The sequence below is a fragment of the Eumetopias jubatus genome, unplaced genomic scaffold (genome assembly GCF_037043125.1).
Source record: "Eumetopias jubatus isolate StellerSeaLion01/CBP00866 unplaced genomic scaffold, mEumJub1_p1.0 scaffold_2, whole genome shotgun sequence".
NCBI classification, from domain to species: domain Eukaryota; kingdom Metazoa; phylum Chordata; class Mammalia; order Carnivora; family Otariidae; genus Eumetopias; species Eumetopias jubatus.
In genome coordinates this window covers 68,806,926-68,825,615 of record NW_028274808.1, presented here as the reverse complement: position 1 = coordinate 68,825,615, position 18,690 = coordinate 68,806,926, and the positions used below count along the sequence as shown (strand labels likewise).

The following is an 18,690-nucleotide window of genomic DNA, read 5'->3' as shown; positions in this document are numbered from 1 at the left end:
TTAGAATTATTCACCTATCTATTCCTTATATGGGAATTGTTATTTTCCTAAATTTTATCTAATATTTCACAGCATCTTCGATTATCAGGTTTTTAAAAAACAACACCCTTAGTGAGATGTGTCACGTTTGCAATGATTTCACACATTTGAGTAAACATCTCACTTCTCTGAGCTCCTCCAACATATGTTTTTTGTCCATTTATTTGGCATCTAATCATATACCTCCTAATAACTTTATTTTTTTATAAAGATTTTATTTATTTGAAAGAGAGGGAGAAAGCATGAGCCAGGGGTGTGTGTGTGTGTGGCAGAGGGCGGGGGAGAAGCAGACTCCCCACTGAGCAGGGAGCCTGAAGCAGGGTTCCATCCCAGGACCCCGAGATCATCACCAGAGCTGAAAGCAGTTGCTTAACTGACTGAGCCACCCAGATGCCCCCTAATGACTTTATTTTTAAGTCTTTTCTTTGTTTACCTTGTCTCTCATGAAGTCAAAAATATTTCTGTACAGACGGTATTTAATATTATTAAATATCATAGTCTGTTTATTGAGTCAGATCTGAATGATTGTGGGATATAAATACATTTTGCCTCTTTGTTTGAAACTTTGAGGTATTAAAATTCATTGGTCATTGTCATAAAACTGAATCACCTCCCTTGGGAAATTTATTCTAATCTTTGGAATGGCATCTTGTTTTTGAAAGGGGAGAAGGGATGAGATCAAAGGAGAAAAGGGAATGTTGCTAAGATAAACTCTTATTTAAGTTTTATTTTAACATTCTTTATTATTATTCAACAGCTAAATAGAATCAGTATGCAGGGAGGACATAGAAAATGTTACCAATATTGCATGATGTCAGCATATATTTTGAAATGCCAAGTGTATTACTGGCCAATAGTATAATAAGTGGGATAGTATAAATAGTTCCCTTTTTTTTAATTCAAAAGAACTGGTAATAACTTATAAGAGTATAAGATTCTTAAGGCAGTGTTTTCTTAGTGTCTCATTGACTAGCACATAGTAACAGGAAAAAGACTCAGTAAGTATTTGTTGAATGGAAAAATATATGGATGTTTTCTCCTTTTTTTTAAGATTTATTTATTTGAGAGACAGAGCAGGGAGAGAGACAGAGGGAGAGGGAGAGAGAATCCTCAAGCAGACTCCCTGCTGAGTGCCGAGCCTGTTGCAGAGCTTAATCCCAGGACCCTGAGATCAGGACCCGAGCCAAGATCAGGAGTCCACCACTGAACCAGCTGAGCCACCCAGGCCACCCATGGATATTTTCTTTTTCAATACATTTTCTCTGTTATATGGGGGAATCGTAGAAGCACTTGAGGGATACTTAGTGAATCTGTTCCATAGAAACTCTTTTATTTAGGGTTTAAACATGAACACATAGAAAATTGATACGTATGTGTATGTGTATAGATAGGTAAATGTTGTCCATAACTTTCTCAAGTCTAAGTTCTTTGAAGGCATTTTCTGTTTTCTCCCTAGAGCCTAGGGCAGTTACTTGTATAACAATGCATTTTGTCAGTTCTAAAATGCTCATTTTTTTACTTTTCTTTTTTCTTTTGAGAGAGAGAGAGCGAGGGTCCGTGAGCAGGGGGTGGGGAGGGGCAGAGGGGGAAGGAGGGAGAGAATCTTAAGCAGGCTCCACGCCCAGTGCCCCACGTGGGGTGGATCTCAGGATCCTGAGATCATGACCTGGGCCGAAATCAAGAGTCTGCTGCTTAACTGACTGAGCCACCCCTTTTCTTTACTTTTAAATAGTATTTGGGCATGTAAGAACCTCAAATCTGTTTTCTTGTTTAAGCTATTTCTTGCTACAAAGTTGTATTTGTGGGGCTAACGAATAATAGAATAATTTCCTCAGTGGTGTGTAATTAGAAAGTTGTCACTCACTGAATTAATTGCTCACCCAAGTGAGCACTTTAATCCACCTCTTTAAACATTGAATGTAGTGTTAAGATTCATTGACTGTCCCTAAATTTTAAACATTTATTTTGTGATTTTTGGTACGTAGGACATTTGGTAATTTGTGAACTTGAAAAATGAAAGATCTTTCCTAGTACTTTTGGGTAAATGGTATGGATAGAGTATAATAAAATGTTTCAATGTCTTAAGAGTTCTTGATTCAAATTGTAATCCTGTTTCTCCTGCTCCTTCCATAGCTTCCTGCAGATTTCACAAAACTACACCTTACTGATAGTCTCCACCCACAGGTGACGCACGTTTCTTCTAGCCATTCAGGATGTAGTATCACTAGTGATTCTGGAAGCAGCAGTCTTTCTGATATCTACCAGGTAAGAAAGTGTTTTCCTTGTCATTTGCTTCATTTTATATGTATTCCAAGGAGTTTTATGATTCTTAATTGATAGGATCTATAAAGTAAATATATATGTGTATATTATATGTACAGGTACATAAAATGTTAATGTTATAGTATGTTTGTTTCAGGAAGTAGAACTACTGTCTAATTGTATTTACCTCTATTATTACCAATTATCAGAGTTTTAAATAGAGTGGTTAGAATGGAGATATTTCTCTTGACTAAATATTTTATAAATTTGACTATAGACATACTAAGTTTTTGACTCTCAAAACTGTAGGGGAAAACTGCAGAATTATGCTATATATAAGTTTTTCTTATTAAAATCTTGAGAATATTATTCAATCATTGGGTTATATTTTTTTGCATTTTTTAAACTGTGTATAGATTTAGTTATGTTTATAAAATACATTCTTATGATACCGATGGATAGAAAAGAAACTAGAACTATGGAATTCCATAACTGTTTTAAATTGTTTTTTTTTTTAATATATTTTATTTATTTGAGAGAGAGAGAGAGAGAGAGAGAGAAACAGCATGAGAGGGGAGAGGGTCAGAGGGAGAAGCAGGCTCCCTCTGATCTGGGAGCCCGATGTGGGACTCAATCCCAGGACTCTGGGATCATGACCTGAGCCGAAGGCAGTCGCTTAACCAACTGAGCCACCCAGGCGCCCCTCCATAACTGTTTTAAAAGCAAGATAATTTTAATTGTTAAGGAAGAGTTCACTGGCTTGGACTAAATTAGTGACTAAGTAATGACTAAAATAATGCAAAAAAGGTCTGTTTGTGAAGAGGTCTTTAAATAATAACTACTAATACGGGATTTTGGATGGTTTCAAATAAAAAGAACATAGTACTCACTTTACAAGGTATAATTCTTGACTTCTTAGGAATTGTGAATGATATGACCATAGAAGTACCTTTCTTTAGAAACATTATAGTTTTAGGATCATTGAAATATTCAGGCAGTGCTAAGTTTCTATTTAAAAAAAATACTAAAAGTAAACAATTAGGATACCCTCCGGACAAAAATATTTAACTTCTAAATTTAGGAGATCTTAGAAAATAGTTTTGTTTGAAGGAGGTAATAGGTATACATTTTCCTATAATTTAGGGGTATTGTAGAGACCTTACTGCCTAATAGTCAAAAGACACAAATGCAATTATTTGCAGATTTTTGGCTGATTAAGAATTTAGTATTTTGCAATAAGAAATATTATCTGGCCTTTAAGGTAACTTTAAAAAAATTCTAGTTTGATAGAATATCAAATGCAAAGATCGATACCTTTATAATAAGTGATAACTTATAATAAAATTTTTAGGAAGTAATCCCATTTTTCAAATGTTAGAGGAGGAGAAGGTGGTGAATAAGGGTAACTTTGCTCTCCTCCCTCCACCAGCCAGTACTGCCTATTTTTAGAAGTTGATTTTTTTAAAACATTTACTTGAGTATCCCTTATCCTAAAACAATGAACAGTATAACTAAAAGCTGTGCTTTATAGTAACTGAAATATCATGATAGAGCCCTTGTCTTCTAAACTTTGAGATGATTGTACACTTTAAAGAGCTGCAGTAGAAACACAGCTTGAGGTTATAGCATATACAAACCTGAATGGAACGCCTAGAAGGCAAATTTATAATAAGAATGAAGTAAGTTGTTCAGATAATTTATTGAGGCATATTCTGAATGGAATTTTAGCTTTATGTGTTTAAACCTTGAGTAGGCTAGGATAAGTTCATGAGGAAATTCTTGATGGTATGGAATGTCTGAGAATCTAGACTGTGGGTGAGAACTCCAACTTGCTCTGACATGGTCTGCCTGCAGCTTAACTTTATCTTGGGGTATATAGATGGAATAGAGGATCCCTGTATATTTTGCTTCATTTTAGTTGAGTTTCAAGGCTATTCATTTCAAATTTGATGGTAGGCCTGTAGCCTTGTTAAGTTTATACTCCTCATAAGGAAAAATCCATAGGTGTATCTGAGGATTTGTTACTAGGTATACAAAACTTAACATTTGATAAAACCCCCAATAGACCATTTCCATTATCTTTAAATCAGAAATTCTTAAGTTGAGAAGGAACCTGACAGATGCACCTGGGTCAGTGACCAATCTTGTATTTGAGTCCTCTACTGCTTTTCTTTTCTTTTTTTCTTCTTTTTCTTTTTGTTTTTTATGTTTTATTTATTTTTCAATGTTTCAAGTTTTTATTTAAATTATTGTTAGTTATCATAGAGTGTATTATTAATTTCATGGGTAAGATTTAGTGATTCATCACTTACATACAAAACCCAGTGCTCATCACAACAAATGCCCTCCTTAATACCCATCACCCATTTAGCCCACCATCCCCCCTCCCCTCCAGCAACCCTCAGTCTGTTCTCTATAGTTAAGAGTCTCTCTTATGGTTTGCCTCCCTCTCTCCCTTTTTTTTTTCTTTCCCCAATGTTTATCTGTTTTGTTTCTTAAATTCCATATATGAGTGAAATCATATGGTATTTGTCTTTCTCTGACCAACTTAATCTACTGCTTTTCTATCAGTGAAGCATCCAGTTTATTCTTGAACATTTCCAGGGATGGACAACTATCTCCCATGGCAGTCCATTTAATCTTTGTATAATTCTGACTTAGGAGAACTTTCTCCTAAGTCAGAAAGTTGTCATATTGAAGTGAATATAAATGCTTACAAGATGGGCACAGAGAGATTGAAATTGAATGCTGTGTACCAGAGAGAAAAGGGTAGAATAATATTTCTGAGAGGGTGGGAAGAAGGGAATTCAAGAGCAAAGTGGAATAACTAGCTTTAAGAAGAGAGACCTTCCTCTGTTTTAAAAGGTACATATTTATCATGGTGGGTTTGGAGTGGGGAGTTTGGGAGTTGAGTGCGTTTCTCTCTCATGGCTCCAATTTTTCTCTCTGAAGAGGTGAGTTCATTTGTTGAGAGTGAGAGGATTGGCAAGGGTGAGAGTTCTAAGGAGAGAGAAGTTTTGAAAGAAGTTTCAGGGAGTAGGAGAGCAAATTGACTAGAGTAATGGAAGCTCAGTTGAGATGGTGCAAATACAGAGTGATTTCCCTCTGTCCTGTTAAGTATTTTTTTTTCTACAGCAAGCAAAAAGAAAGCGAAGACTTGGCTTCACCCAGTCCTGGAGTTTTGTTAAATGAGTGTAACACAAAGACGGATGAAGCAACATGCCAACCTCTTTTTAACTACTGAGCTTTGTTTTTGCATGCCTTCTGCCTGGAATGTTTTCTCCTAGGTTGTTGATCCTTTTCTGCCTTCATTTTTAAGTACCATCTTTGCAGAGAGTTCTTTCCTTATTACTTTCTGAAAAGTAGGTCCTACATTTTGGTTTCTTCCCTGGCTAGTCCTTTTGTTTAGACTTTGATTGAAATGATTATTGCTTTCTATGTTGTTCTGTCTGCTTACTAAGATGACAGCTTCAAGAAGATAGGGAACTTCTCTGTCTCATCCCCATTTTCTCTTTAGAGCCAGGAAATTGTGGGCATTCGGTAAAGGTGTGTTGAATGAATGTGATTGAGATGTTAGAGCTTACAAGCTGGAGGGGTGAAAGCTAAACACAGAAGGTAGTAGAGTCTTGCAGACTGAAGGTCATGCTTGAGTTGAAAAAGGGTTATCTTGGAAACAGACGGAAGCAGTTGAAAGTAGGAGTTTGTTGGCAGTAGAAAACAGAATGCCTAAGTTGTTTATATGAGACAGTGCAATTCTAGCCATGATAAGGTCCTGGCTACATAGTGTGAGTATCAGAGCAGTAGCTTGGTGGACTGGAAACAGTTGTTCAGAAATAGGTCAATAGAAAGACGTCAAGTAAAATGGAATTCATGTGTAAGTATGTAATATGTAATAGAGAAATCCACACAAATCAATGAAGAATGTGATGGATTATTCAGTAAATGATCTTTAGGGTGGGGGAGTCACTTTATAGTGTCACTTTTTTATTTATTTTATTTTAAAATATATTTACGTATGTATGTATGTATGAGAAAGAGGGAGAAAGAGTGCAGGCAGGGGGAGAGGCAGAAGAAGAGGGAGAAGCAGAGAATCTCAAGCAGACTCCATGCTGAGCACAGAGCCCAACGCAGGGATCGATCTCATCACTCTGAGATCATGACCTGAGCCAAAACCAAGAGTCAGACGCTTAACCGACTGAGCTACCCAAGCACCTCTGTAGTCTCACCTTATATCATAACTAAGATTAAATTCCAGATAAACTAGAGTTAGCAAACTTTTAATGGTATAATAATAAAAAATTTAATAATTAAAAGATCATTTAAGACAAAGATTTAAAGTTAGAATACAAAAAAATACAAAAAAATAAAAATAAATAGAATACAACTCACTTATGCAAATTAATAAGAAAAATAGCTCACCATATAACAATATTCAAAATACAAGAGTAGGTAATTTGCAAAAGAGTACATGTAGATATCTGTACTTTAAATAAAATATTTCAAAATATATTAGTACTTGAGTATATGAGGATTAAATATATTTTCCTGTCAAATTAGTACAGACTTTCTTTCTTATAATAAATATTTACAGATAGATGTTATTACACCTGTTACAATTACAGTTTTTGGAAAGAAACTTAACAATTTATACTAAGCTGTAAAATTGTTCCTGTTTTTTAGGCATAAATATATTTTTAAAGCCTATATTGAAATAAAAAAATTGATGTGTAAAATTAGGAACAGCATAACTTAGAATATACAAACTATCCTTATAGCAAGCATTATACTTATTTCCAAATATATTTTCATATTTTCTACATATATATGGTTTTGTAGGTAGTTCCTACTCACTTGTTGTCTTGGTTAAATTATCATCAGCATTAAGCATTCACTATAACCTTCTTCTAACCTAAATTTATGTCAAGGTCTGACTTAGATACTATTTGGGTTAAATATGTATGTTCGAAATTCTGCACAAAATTTATTTACATCAAGAATGCTTATTAGGCAACTCTTTTAACCATGGGGATATTGCAAAAACTTTTTTTCATAAATGATTTTTGAGTCCTTGATGATAAAATACATGTAGTAGTTATTTTTATTTTAGTTAAATAAATTAATGTTAGTTAAATTAATGCTTCACTGGAGCTTTAGGCATTTAATATTTCCTCTGTTCATTTTCTTGATATCCTTTAAAAATGCAAAATAATCTCTTAAGAACTGTATTCATAATACAATATATGTAGTCCCTTTTGATTTCAGTAAATCATAGAGCTTTTGGCATTGATCTGAAAATACTACTAGTTTTTTGAGAATATTATTATTTAACTATAATGTACATCTAAATCTATAATTTAGGATGGGAGTTATTTGCCTAACTGAATTATGTAAATCTTCCTTCTTGCTCCTGAGACACATATAATCAGATAATTTTTAAATATAGGGTGCCTGTGTACTTATCTTTATTTAGAATAAAAGGGTTTAAAGACTAGCATTAATCTTAGTAATATTATAGTTTGGAGGAAGCTAGAAAATAGCAAGCATTTTATCTATGTTTATATATAAATATATATATTTAAAATTTTATGTTTTATGACTTAGCAAAGCAGAAAACATTTCACTGTTTTATTATATTTTAACTATTTTTTTAGTATAGTTGACAGTGTTACATTGTTACATTAGTTTCATGTGTACAACATAGTGATTCCACAAGTTAATAAATTATGCTATGCTTACCACTAGTATAGCTACCATACAGTGTTATTATAGTACTATTGACTATTTTCCCTATACTGTCTGTAACTTTTATTCTCCTAACCTATTCATTCCATAACTGGAAGCCTGTATCTCCCATCCCCTTCACCCATTTTGACCATCCTCCCAACCCCCTTCCCTCTCTGGAAGGCATCAGTTTGTTCTCCGTATTTATAAGTCAATTTCTGCTTTTTGTTTGTTTATTTGTTTTGTTTTTTAGATCCACATATAAGTGAAATCATGTGGTATTTGTCTTTCTTTGACTTATTTCACTTAGCATTATACCCTATAGCACCATCCATGTTGTCACAAATGGCAAGGCAAGATCTCATTCCTTTTTACAGCTGAATAATATTCCTCTGTGTGTGTGTGTGTGTGTGTGTGTGTGTGTGTGTGTGTGTGTGTGTGTGTGCGCGCGCGCGCGCACATCACATCTTCTTTATCCACTCATCTATAGCTATACACTTGGGTTACTTCCATATCTTAGCTATTGTAAATAATGCTGCAATAAACATAGGGATGAATGTATCCTTTTAAATTAGTGTTTTCATTCTCTTTGGGTAAATACCCAGTAGTAGAATATTTGGATCATATAGTATTTCTATTTTTAATTTGTTAAGGAACCCCCATAGTGTTTTTCACATTTACATTCCTACCAACAGTGCACAAGGGTTCCTTTTTCCTCCACATCCTCACCAACACTTGTTATTTTTTGTCTTCGTGAGTCTAGCCATTCTGACAGGTGTAAGGTAATATCTTGTGGTTTTGATTTGCTTTTCCCTGATGATTAATGATTTAACAATTTTCTTTATGAAGACAGTCTATTGAGAAAACTGGGCACAGTATTATAGGACAGAGTATTTTACTAGTTTGCATTGGTCAGACCTGATTTTGAGTCCCAGTACAATCACTAGATTTGGTTTTGTTTACATTGAACAATTTATTTGATTTTCCTAATGTTTTCTCATCTGCAAAGTAGGAGTAATAATCCTAATTTCCTGAACTGATGTGAAAATGATTATGTATTAAAAGCATCAAATGTAGTACTAGCTACATGGCAGTCATTTAATGTAGGATCACTGTTTTTATAATTATCGTATGAGCCATTTAGCTGGAATTTGATAGTCACAATTAGCCTGAGACATTTTTTACAGTGAGAGTTTGCAGTATTTAACAGAGTTTTGGTTTTTTTGAAAATTCTGCCAATATAAATTGTGTGCAAGCTTCATTACTGGGATGGGAAGAGGTAAAGATAAGCCAGTGCTGATATTAAAAAATGTGTCCCCTTGAGGAAGGGACTTTTTTTTTTAAAGATTTTATTTTATTTTATTTTAGTATTTCTTTGAGAGAGAGAGAGCATGAATGGGGTGAGGGGGAGGAAGAGGGAGAAGCAGACTCCTTGTTGAACAGGGAGCCCACCATGGGGTTCAATCCCAGGATCGTGACCTGAGTGCCCCAGGTACCCCAGGAAGGGACTGACTTTTGAAGTAGCCTGTAACAAGCTTTCTTTGCTTTCTCTTTATTTGAGTCAAGAACAGTCCTATGAGTGGGAAGATATAACTCTAGTTTACTGATAAAACTAGGTTCATAGAGGTTAAATAATTTTGCTAAAGTCACATTATAAATGGTAGAGCTGAGATTTGAATAACTAAACTCTGAGTTTGTTCTTTTGGCAAGTGTAAATTCAGTAACTACTAGGTTCCAGGCACTCCTAAGCTTAGTACACTTCTCCTGTAGACCAGTTGGTGTTCATTAAATTTTTAACTCCAGTCTCCAAACATTTCATTGTTCATGAAACAGTAATATTATGGAATTAGTAGACTCCTAAAAAATTGTTTATCAAGTTCTATTTAAAACGTATGATTAAAAGGAATTCTTGGGGCGCCTGGCTGCCTCACTCAGTACAGCATGCAACACTTGATCTCGGGGTCGTGAGTTCAAGCCATTGGGCCTAGGGCTTACTTAAAGATTAAAAAAAAAAAAATTAAGGGAATTCTGTAGTATTTTAAAATATAATGAATATTTATTTTAAAAAATAAGTTACTGGTTTAGTGAATGTTATTTTATGAATAAGAATGGAATACACATAATAGAAAACAACTAATGATCATTTACGCAAGTGGGGTAGAGGTTTCATTTTTGAAGAGATTAATCCAATTCCCATTTAAAAGTCTTTTTGTTTTGGGATGCCTGGCTGGCTCCGTCATTAGAGCATGCCACTCTTGATGTTGGGGTCATGAGGGTCGTGGGGTCATGAGTTCAAGTCCCATGTTGGGCATAGAGCTTACTTTAAGGAAAAAAAAAAAGCCTTTTTCTTCTATTTAAGATTTACATATAATTCATGTAAATGACAGTAACGATTTCTTTGGGATGGTGTGAAATATCTTTTTTATCTCTTACTGTATGGTAGATGTTTAAAAATTAAAGAAAAACTGTAAGCTGTATAACTGTGTTACTTAGAAGTTATTTTTTTTGTTCTGTTATTTCTGTCTCCATTGGTGTCCCTTCTTCACTCCAGGCTCATATTAAAGAATATATAGAGAGAGGACTGATTGTATATTTGAGAATATAAGGTGATAAATAATAATCTTCAATGTTAAGATGAAACTGGGGTGAAAATGTAAACATAGCAAGCATTAGCACATTGTCATATTTCTAGACTTCAGAAATAAGGTGGTGACAATAACAGGATTGGCCTAATTTCTCTGATCATAGTTTTGGCATACTACATCATATCAGGCTCTACCTCAGTTTCATTCTACAGTCTAGAGACAATTCTGTGAATTCTGAATTTAAATTAGGAGATCTGTTTCTGAGTGTGCTACAATTAATTCTGTGGTTTTATTGCTCTCCCACCTAGAGCACTTCTGCTGATAATGGTCTTAACCCCAGCAGTAATATTATTAAGGCCATTACTTAAAGAGCTTTTGTAGACATTAGGTTTTTCCATTTTTAATTATTCTGTCTTCATTAGGTATTCTGTCTTCACTTATTTTCCCCTTAGGTTTTTCTTACCATGTATGTATTTTAGTTCAGGAAACTGTACCTAAAGAACTAAACATGTGATTAAAATTCTTTTTGTTAAACTTCAGAAAATATTAACACCTGTTTGTATTGCTTTGAAAGGTAGGATTAAATCTTATGTTTGGCAGTATAAACCAAGAGAAAATACTTGAGAAAAGTAAAACTCTGTTGATAAGAAAATAATAAAAATTTTCTTTAAATGTTGACTTAAGCTAAATTACAGAAAAAGTATAGATCCTTCTATAAGCCATATTCATATGTAGGTATCTTATAAAGAGACAGATTAGGTTTGGTTAAGACTGTAGAGTCAGAATTCCTGGGTTCTAATTTTGATTCTGCAGTTTATCAGCAACATGACCTTGGAAAAATAATTTCTCTTTACCCGAATGTTTGAATAATAATAAAAGTCAATAATGGCACTTACTTCATAGGATTGTTTTGAGGATTAAATGAGCTAATATATATATATAAAACAGCAGTTCCTGGCACATTGTAAGTATTGGTGTTAGATGATGATGGTGATGATGATCAGGCTCAACATTTTCTGTTTATATATTTCATTTTTAATGTGTTTTTGCCTATTTATTCTTAAAAATAAGGTGTCCATTGTCTTTGAAAACCATGTGGACTGCAAGTTATCCAAAGTTAGTAAACTTTATAATACATGTTTTCCACAAAGTTAATCATTTTAAAACAAACTGTTTTCAAAAGTTTAATATTTTATCTGGCAAAACATGTTTGTGACATTTAAGACTTACACAGTAATATTTAATTGAATTCATTCTTATTATGCTTAAACGGTGAATTCTGGGTATAGAATGTCAAGTAAGGCCAATATGATAACATTTATATGTATTATTGAGATGATAATCACAACAGGCTAAAGAATGACCTAAATAGGATAACTGTTCTAGCTCTGAGATCGCCCAACAAAAGAGATCATTTTGAAATCTATGACTCTAGTGACTAAGAAAACATTCAAGTACTAGCGTATATCTTGATTACTTGAAATTTGGTGATACAGTCACCTGTGTTGAGGAATGAAGAAAGAATGTGTTACCTGTAGGCATATGGTCTTTTAATATTTTTTGGTAATTTATAATTGGAGAGTGGACATTGGGATAGTCACACTAAATGTTTTGTTCACGTACTTATCAAGTTACCTTTGATTTATGATTCACTTTTCCATAAAGACCATCTAATAGGAAAGAAGTTGTTCAGTCTTCTTGGCATTAATAAGTTCACACCTATTCTTTTGGAGAAGGAATTGCTCAAAATCATTTGTTACCCTTAAGCTCTTAGCTTAAGCCATTCTCTTTGAAAAATGGAGTAAAAACAAACACTTTTTCTTTAGTCTACTGTTTCAAGTACATATGACAGCTCAGATAAGAAATCAGAATTATTGAGATAAGATCATTAATCCTAACTAGAAATGTAATAGGAGATAAATTCACTCCTATTTTATTGAAATAATTCCTTTTACATAGTGCCTGGTACATTAATATTTCTTCATATTGAATACATGCTTAGTTATAGACAAGTTAATATACTAAAATTTGAATATTTCAAATTAGGTTTGTTCTTATTTCCTTTGACTACAAAAGATTCACTTAAAACAGTTAAAAAATTGTTTTGGTCTCTTTTAAGGCCACAGAAAGTGAGGCTGGTGATATGGACCTGAGTGGGTTGCCAGAAACAGCAGTGGATTCTGAGGACGACGATGATGAAGAAGACATTGAGAGGGCATCAGATCCTCTGATGAGTAGGGACATTGTGAGAGACTGTCTAGAGAAGGATCCAATTGACAGGACGGATGATGACATTGGTAAGTTTGGATGGCAAAATGAACCTAAGAGCAATTTTAAAAATTTAGGGTAAAATGATCTGATAAAATAGAGCCCAAGAATAGTAAGCTTTAAAAAGTTATAAATTTCCCTTGCATAAACAGTAAGTAGCATTTGTTGAAAAAAATTTGAAAATAAAATCAATTTTATCCAGTTACGTTCTGGAGTCTACAATTAATAAAACTTCCTAATACAACCCTTCCCCATAGCCCCTTCTTAGTTTTCTTTATGACCAAAAAAAAAAAAAAAAAAAAATTAAAAGTAGTCTTCTAAACAGTGTTGCTTCTATTATTGTTTCTTGTGAGCACTATTCCTATTAAGCTCATGTTTTCTGTATGTAAATACTATTCCTGTTAAGCTCATGTTTTCTGTATGTAAATACTAGTCCATGACAATTGGTAAAATTGTCGTGTTTGCTTCTGTGGTTCCATACGAAGATGGGACTGAGTGAAAGAAGACTACGAAATGTCAAGTTAGCAGCCTATGAGCTGTGGGTTGTTGAGACTTTAAGTGCACGCTAAGGTTAGAAATCTAAGTGGTTTTGTATGTTTTCCCCATCCCTGAAGTTCCCTTTACCCACTTTCCTATTAGAGCAAGAGCGGACTATGTAATAACGGTTTAGTATTTGAGTATGCCTTCTGCACGCCGCCTTCTTCCTTAGAATACTAGGAGTCAGAGCAACTTCTGTTGAGCGTCTTCTCTCCACTACAGGCCTGGAATCTGTAACCACCTTTGACTGAGCCCAGATTATCTGTCCTACCACTCTGCCAACTCTTTTTGGGCCAATATATATTTGAAGACAAATTCAAGGAACTGGATCTATTGGGATTAGATATAGGACAGTATGGGCATAGTTATGAGTGGCCAGGTGAATGTGTTTTGAGGGAAACAAACTATCTGAAGAAAATCTTTTACCACTTACACCATATACATATGCTAGAAAATTAAGGATGAAAAACCAACAACTAGTATTAGACACTTAAAATATAATTTTAAAATTTATAGGAATTGCTAAGTATTTAAGGTGAATATCATGTGTTGGTAACCATTCATTCATTTGGCTAATGTGATTGAGCACGTTTGATGTACTGAACATGTTTTTAGGTCCTGGTAACTCAGTGGGGGGCAAGGCAGGTAAGGTCCTTGCTCTTTTGCAGTGTGAAGAATAAAGTGGGGATTAGGGAGTGATGGAGGTTGGGGAATGAAATGAACGGGAACCTGTTTTAGGAAGGAGTGGCTGGTAATGCCCTTTTCAAGGGCTCAGACCTGAAGGAGGTGAAAAGAGGAAGCCACCTTGTCCGTGGCCCCCAGTAAATAATGTGTTCTGTGTTAATCTTTTCTGGATAATTTCTGCTGGAGGAGGGGACTTAATGGCTTTGCAGATGTCCATCCCTGACTCTAGCCCATTTCATTCTCTACTACCTCTACTCCCATTCCAAAGGTGCTGGTAATTCATAAGTCTTTGGAGGGTTCTGAGAGTGGTTCTGTTTTACCTGCTGAAAACACTGGGTTTCACTCTCGTGTCTGATACCACATACACATGCATTTGGTTTCCAGTGTCCAGAGTTGCACTTCACTGTCCTGTTCTCTTTGTCCTTGCCGACTTCTTTTCAAAAATCTTTTTATTGTAGTTTTAAAGAGAAAGTGAATTTGGAAGTGTATTCAATTTGCCATCTTAATCCAAAATCCTTGTTCGTAGTTTTCTTTAATTAGATTGAGCATTGCTTATGAACAGATTGATGTGGAAATTATTCTTTTGTAAGTTAATGTATCATCTTTTTGAATATGTTCATTTTAGTATAGTTATGGAAGAAAATAATGATTATTAAAAATGTCATTCCTGGAAATTTAAAATTTTCACTTCATATCTAAGAAGCTTTCTCTTCCATAATTTCTGGAAAGCAAAAGCTATGCTGATTCCTACAAAAGAATACAAAGCTATCTTTTTTTTAAATGGGCTTACTGATATAATCTCCCGTGAATAACGTTTACTCGAATACCAATTCACTTATAAGCAGCGATGATTCTGATTCTTGCTTCTATCAAATATACTTTTATTTAAAATAATAAACCATTATTATTAAAGATAAGGCCTAATGAGTGTTTGGTCTACAAGAGATCTTGTAAGATCTTATATTCTAACTCCTCAAAACAGAACCACATGTGAGAACTCTTTAGCTCTTTTGCTGTTACTCTTGTTAAATCTAACTGGTCCTCTGGTATTTAGTTACAATAGACACCTTTCATATAAACTACAAACTTCTACATAATTGATGCTTTCTCTGGATGCCTCTCTTCCTAACCAGCTTCCTCTACCCCCACAAAAAAGGGAAGGAATGGTGTATCTGGGTGGGAGGGGGATCTAAGTTGAATCAAATGAAATTGCTAATATTTGATCTTATTTTAAAAACTGCAAGAATTAAAAAAAATTTGCCTTTGGATTCTCATAGATTCTTGGGTGTGGTTCAATGCTTTGTTTCAGTGCTTTGAAGGAAGGGACTTTATTGATTTCTGCTCTCTAACTCATAACTTTGTAGGTCCTCAATTATTGAATGGTTGTCAATTTAATTTTTTGTTTTGATGCCTTGACACGTTAAGGTAGAGACCTACTTCCAAGATCCCTTCCAAAGAATTCTTTTTTCTCCCCTTCAATATACCACCAAAAAAACTCCACAGATTAAAAAAAAAAAATCTTAATAGTAATCATTTCTTAAACAAAATCAAGCCAAAGCAAATAAGATAATGTCCATACTGACATAGCTTGTGGTGTCTATAAATCGGTTGTCTGGCTTTTCTGTATGTCACACTGACTAGAAAAAAGTTTTAAAAAATGTCTTTTTTCATAAACAGAAATATTCCTTTCCTAATAAAATAAAATATTAATTAATATATTATTCTAATAGATTTTTCCAAGCAATATAGAAGAAAGTAGTCCTGCTTCTCCAATCCATGGCTGCTTCTTTCCATGTCCTAGAAACTATCTTATTACTCATCCCATGTTCTGAATTCCTTACCTCTGTGTGATTCCTGTGGCGTTACCAGAGTTTATGTTGAGTCCTGACAGCCAAATGCTTCATTTTATATTTATTTATTTTTTGAAGATTAGTGATAGAAATTTTTTATTTTTTTAATTGCTCTAATTCTCCAGTGTAATAAACAGAAGTTACTACAAAACCAGCAGTACCATTATTGAATCTTTGAGAGTCTTAACAACTCTTAGATGCCATCTGGTTAAGCATTTATTTATTTTTAGTTTTTCAACTGAGCCTAAAGAATCATGTACATTACTACAATTATATCTTTTCTATCTTTTTATTATTTATATTATATGTGATGCACAGGCATTTTCTATCCTGTCATATTTTTTTTAATGTTAGTCATTACTCATATATCAACTTGATTTCATGACCCACTAACGGAGCAGGAATCTTCCAAAAAGCAAGAACAGCGTCTATGCAAATCATTTCAAATCATTATAACAAGTATTAGTTGAATATATTTTTTAAAGATTTTATTTATTTATTTTGAGAGAGAGCAAGAGAGAGTATGGGGGGGTGGCAATGGGAGAAGCAGTTTCCCCACTGAGCAGGGAGCCGGATGTGGGGCTTGATCCCAGGACCCTGGGATCATGACCTGAGCCAAAGGCAGATGCTTAACCGACTGAGCCACTCAGGAGCCCCTAGTTGAATATATTTTTATACTTCATGTTCTTATGCTTCATATTCTTCAATCACACGTGTAATTGTAATTTGATTTATTTTTGCCTAAATATATTATGTTAAATTTAAAACATTTCTGACAACTTCTGGTCTCATATTTTCTTAAGACCATAAATCTTCATTTGTCCAAGGAAATTTAGTATCAGTAGGGAAGGAGAAAAAAAGCAAAATGTGTGTTCTATAGATAATATTCTAATACCTTATGGGGAGGGGTAAGGAACCAATAGCTTGAAGAAAACAGAGCTGATAACCGCAGAACTAACAGTGACGTGCAAGTCAGAGGACCAGGGCTTATACATTTGCCTTTATGTTTCAAATCAAAAGGTCAATACATTTGTAAAGCAATGATTCTTACCTTCCATATATAATGATATGGGTACCTCTTGAAGTGGTATTAAAAATTGCTTTATCACTGTCCCCAGGAATAGATATATTTTATGGCATGACACAAACGCACCTACTCATTCCAGAAATAAAAGTTTCACTAAACAGAACGTATTCTATAAGTAATATGCTTTGATTCTCTCTCTCTTTTTTTTTTTTTTAAATGCTGGTTGCAAAAAAAAATGCTGGTTGCAGCAGTAAATTGATTTCCTGGCACCTCAGTCTGGGTCAGGTCTAAGAACACTGGGTACCACCTACCATTGTTATTCTGATTCCAAAGCCACCCTGTGTTATGAAAAGTCTTATACAGGAGGGATGATGTAGGGTCTAATCAAAGGAGACATTACCTAGCTGGGCCAGAGAAAAACACTCAGTCTGACCTTCTGGAAATGTACTGTTTTCACAGAATATATCTTTCTATTCTGTGTTGTTTTTGCAATTAACAAACTACCGTATACCCAATAACATAAAATATGTCACTAAATCCTAACAGATAGAGGGAATGTGCATAGGGACAGTTTCATTATGTGAGGACAAGAAAAATGTACCAGAATTTTTACTTAGCCAAAAGTTTGAATGATACATGATAATAATGACAAGAATAGCAGTTCTTATTTATTGAGTATTCACTCTGTGCTAAGGACTTTATTATCTCTATTTAATTTTATTGTCACAACTGTATATTGTTCTTTCACAAATGACAGAAACATGCTTAAGGAAATCAATCAACTTTCCCAAAGTAATATAACTAATAAGTATTCAGATGATGTCTGACATACACCTTATGTTCTTTATCACTACCTATAATGTGCAGCAGAAGCTTTGGAGGCAGGCAGCCCTGAATCATATCACTGCCACCTCCGAATTATATGACTTGGAGCCTGCTTCCTCCCTGTGAAATGAGAAAGAAAACATGAGCCTCATAGATCCATGGTGAGGAGTAAGGAAAGAACTTAGTAAGTAATTAGTAAAGCTACCTAATAATAGAGAAAATTAAAAATAGAGACTGCAGGGCTAGAGAAGATTATGAAGTCATCTGTCTTGTCAACAGCTAGAAATGTATCAAAGTTTAAGCTGTTTGTCCACAACATTGCCAACAGAAAGAGTGATCATACTTTTTTTGGCCAATCTGTGGAATAAAAAATAATATATCAATTTCCATTTATATTTTTCACATAATGTAAATTTTTTAGTTGATTTTTATAGATTTGTTTTCATTCATAGAAAATATCCTTTGGTTTCTAAATCCTGGACTATCTTTAGATTGAAAGTGGTTATTTCTGCTGTTTTGGACATCTACTTGCCCAGAAGGCACTAGAATAGACCTATTGACTTTTTGGAGAATTCTCAGAGCTCTATTTCATTTCAGCTTATTTTATCCTTTAATTAGCCTTAATAAGATCACAGCTCATTTTCAGTAGAAATTTCCCAGTTGAAGTTTGTTAATTTCTTCATTCCCATTAGAATTTGAATTACAGTGTATACTATTGTTCCTAAATCAATAGGTAAATGTCACCATTTCTACAGTGACAATTCTTTGTATACCTACAAGTAATCCAACTTTTAGACTAACAATACTTGAAGTAATTATATTTTCCAATGGGCAGGTTTGTAGGACATTTAAAAAAAAACCCTAGAGGGGCACCTGGGTGGCTCAGTCGGTT

General features: G+C 34.1%; 1 protein-coding gene across 8 annotated transcripts in view; it reads left to right on the top strand.

Annotated features, from left to right (window-relative positions):
* The window catches only part of RAPGEF2 (Rap guanine nucleotide exchange factor 2), a 233,267-nt gene that overhangs the window by 179,703 nt on the left and 34,874 nt on the right, over positions 1-18,690 (top strand). For all 8 annotated transcript variants that reach the window (XM_028104357.2, XM_028104353.2, XM_028104358.2 and 5 more), the window contains 2 exons: positions 2,173-2,304; positions 12,727-12,904. In XM_028104357.2, the coding sequence (XP_027960158.1) occupies positions 2,173-2,304; positions 12,727-12,904 (310 nt within the window). The remainder of the gene's footprint in view (positions 1-2,172; positions 2,305-12,726; positions 12,905-18,690) is intronic.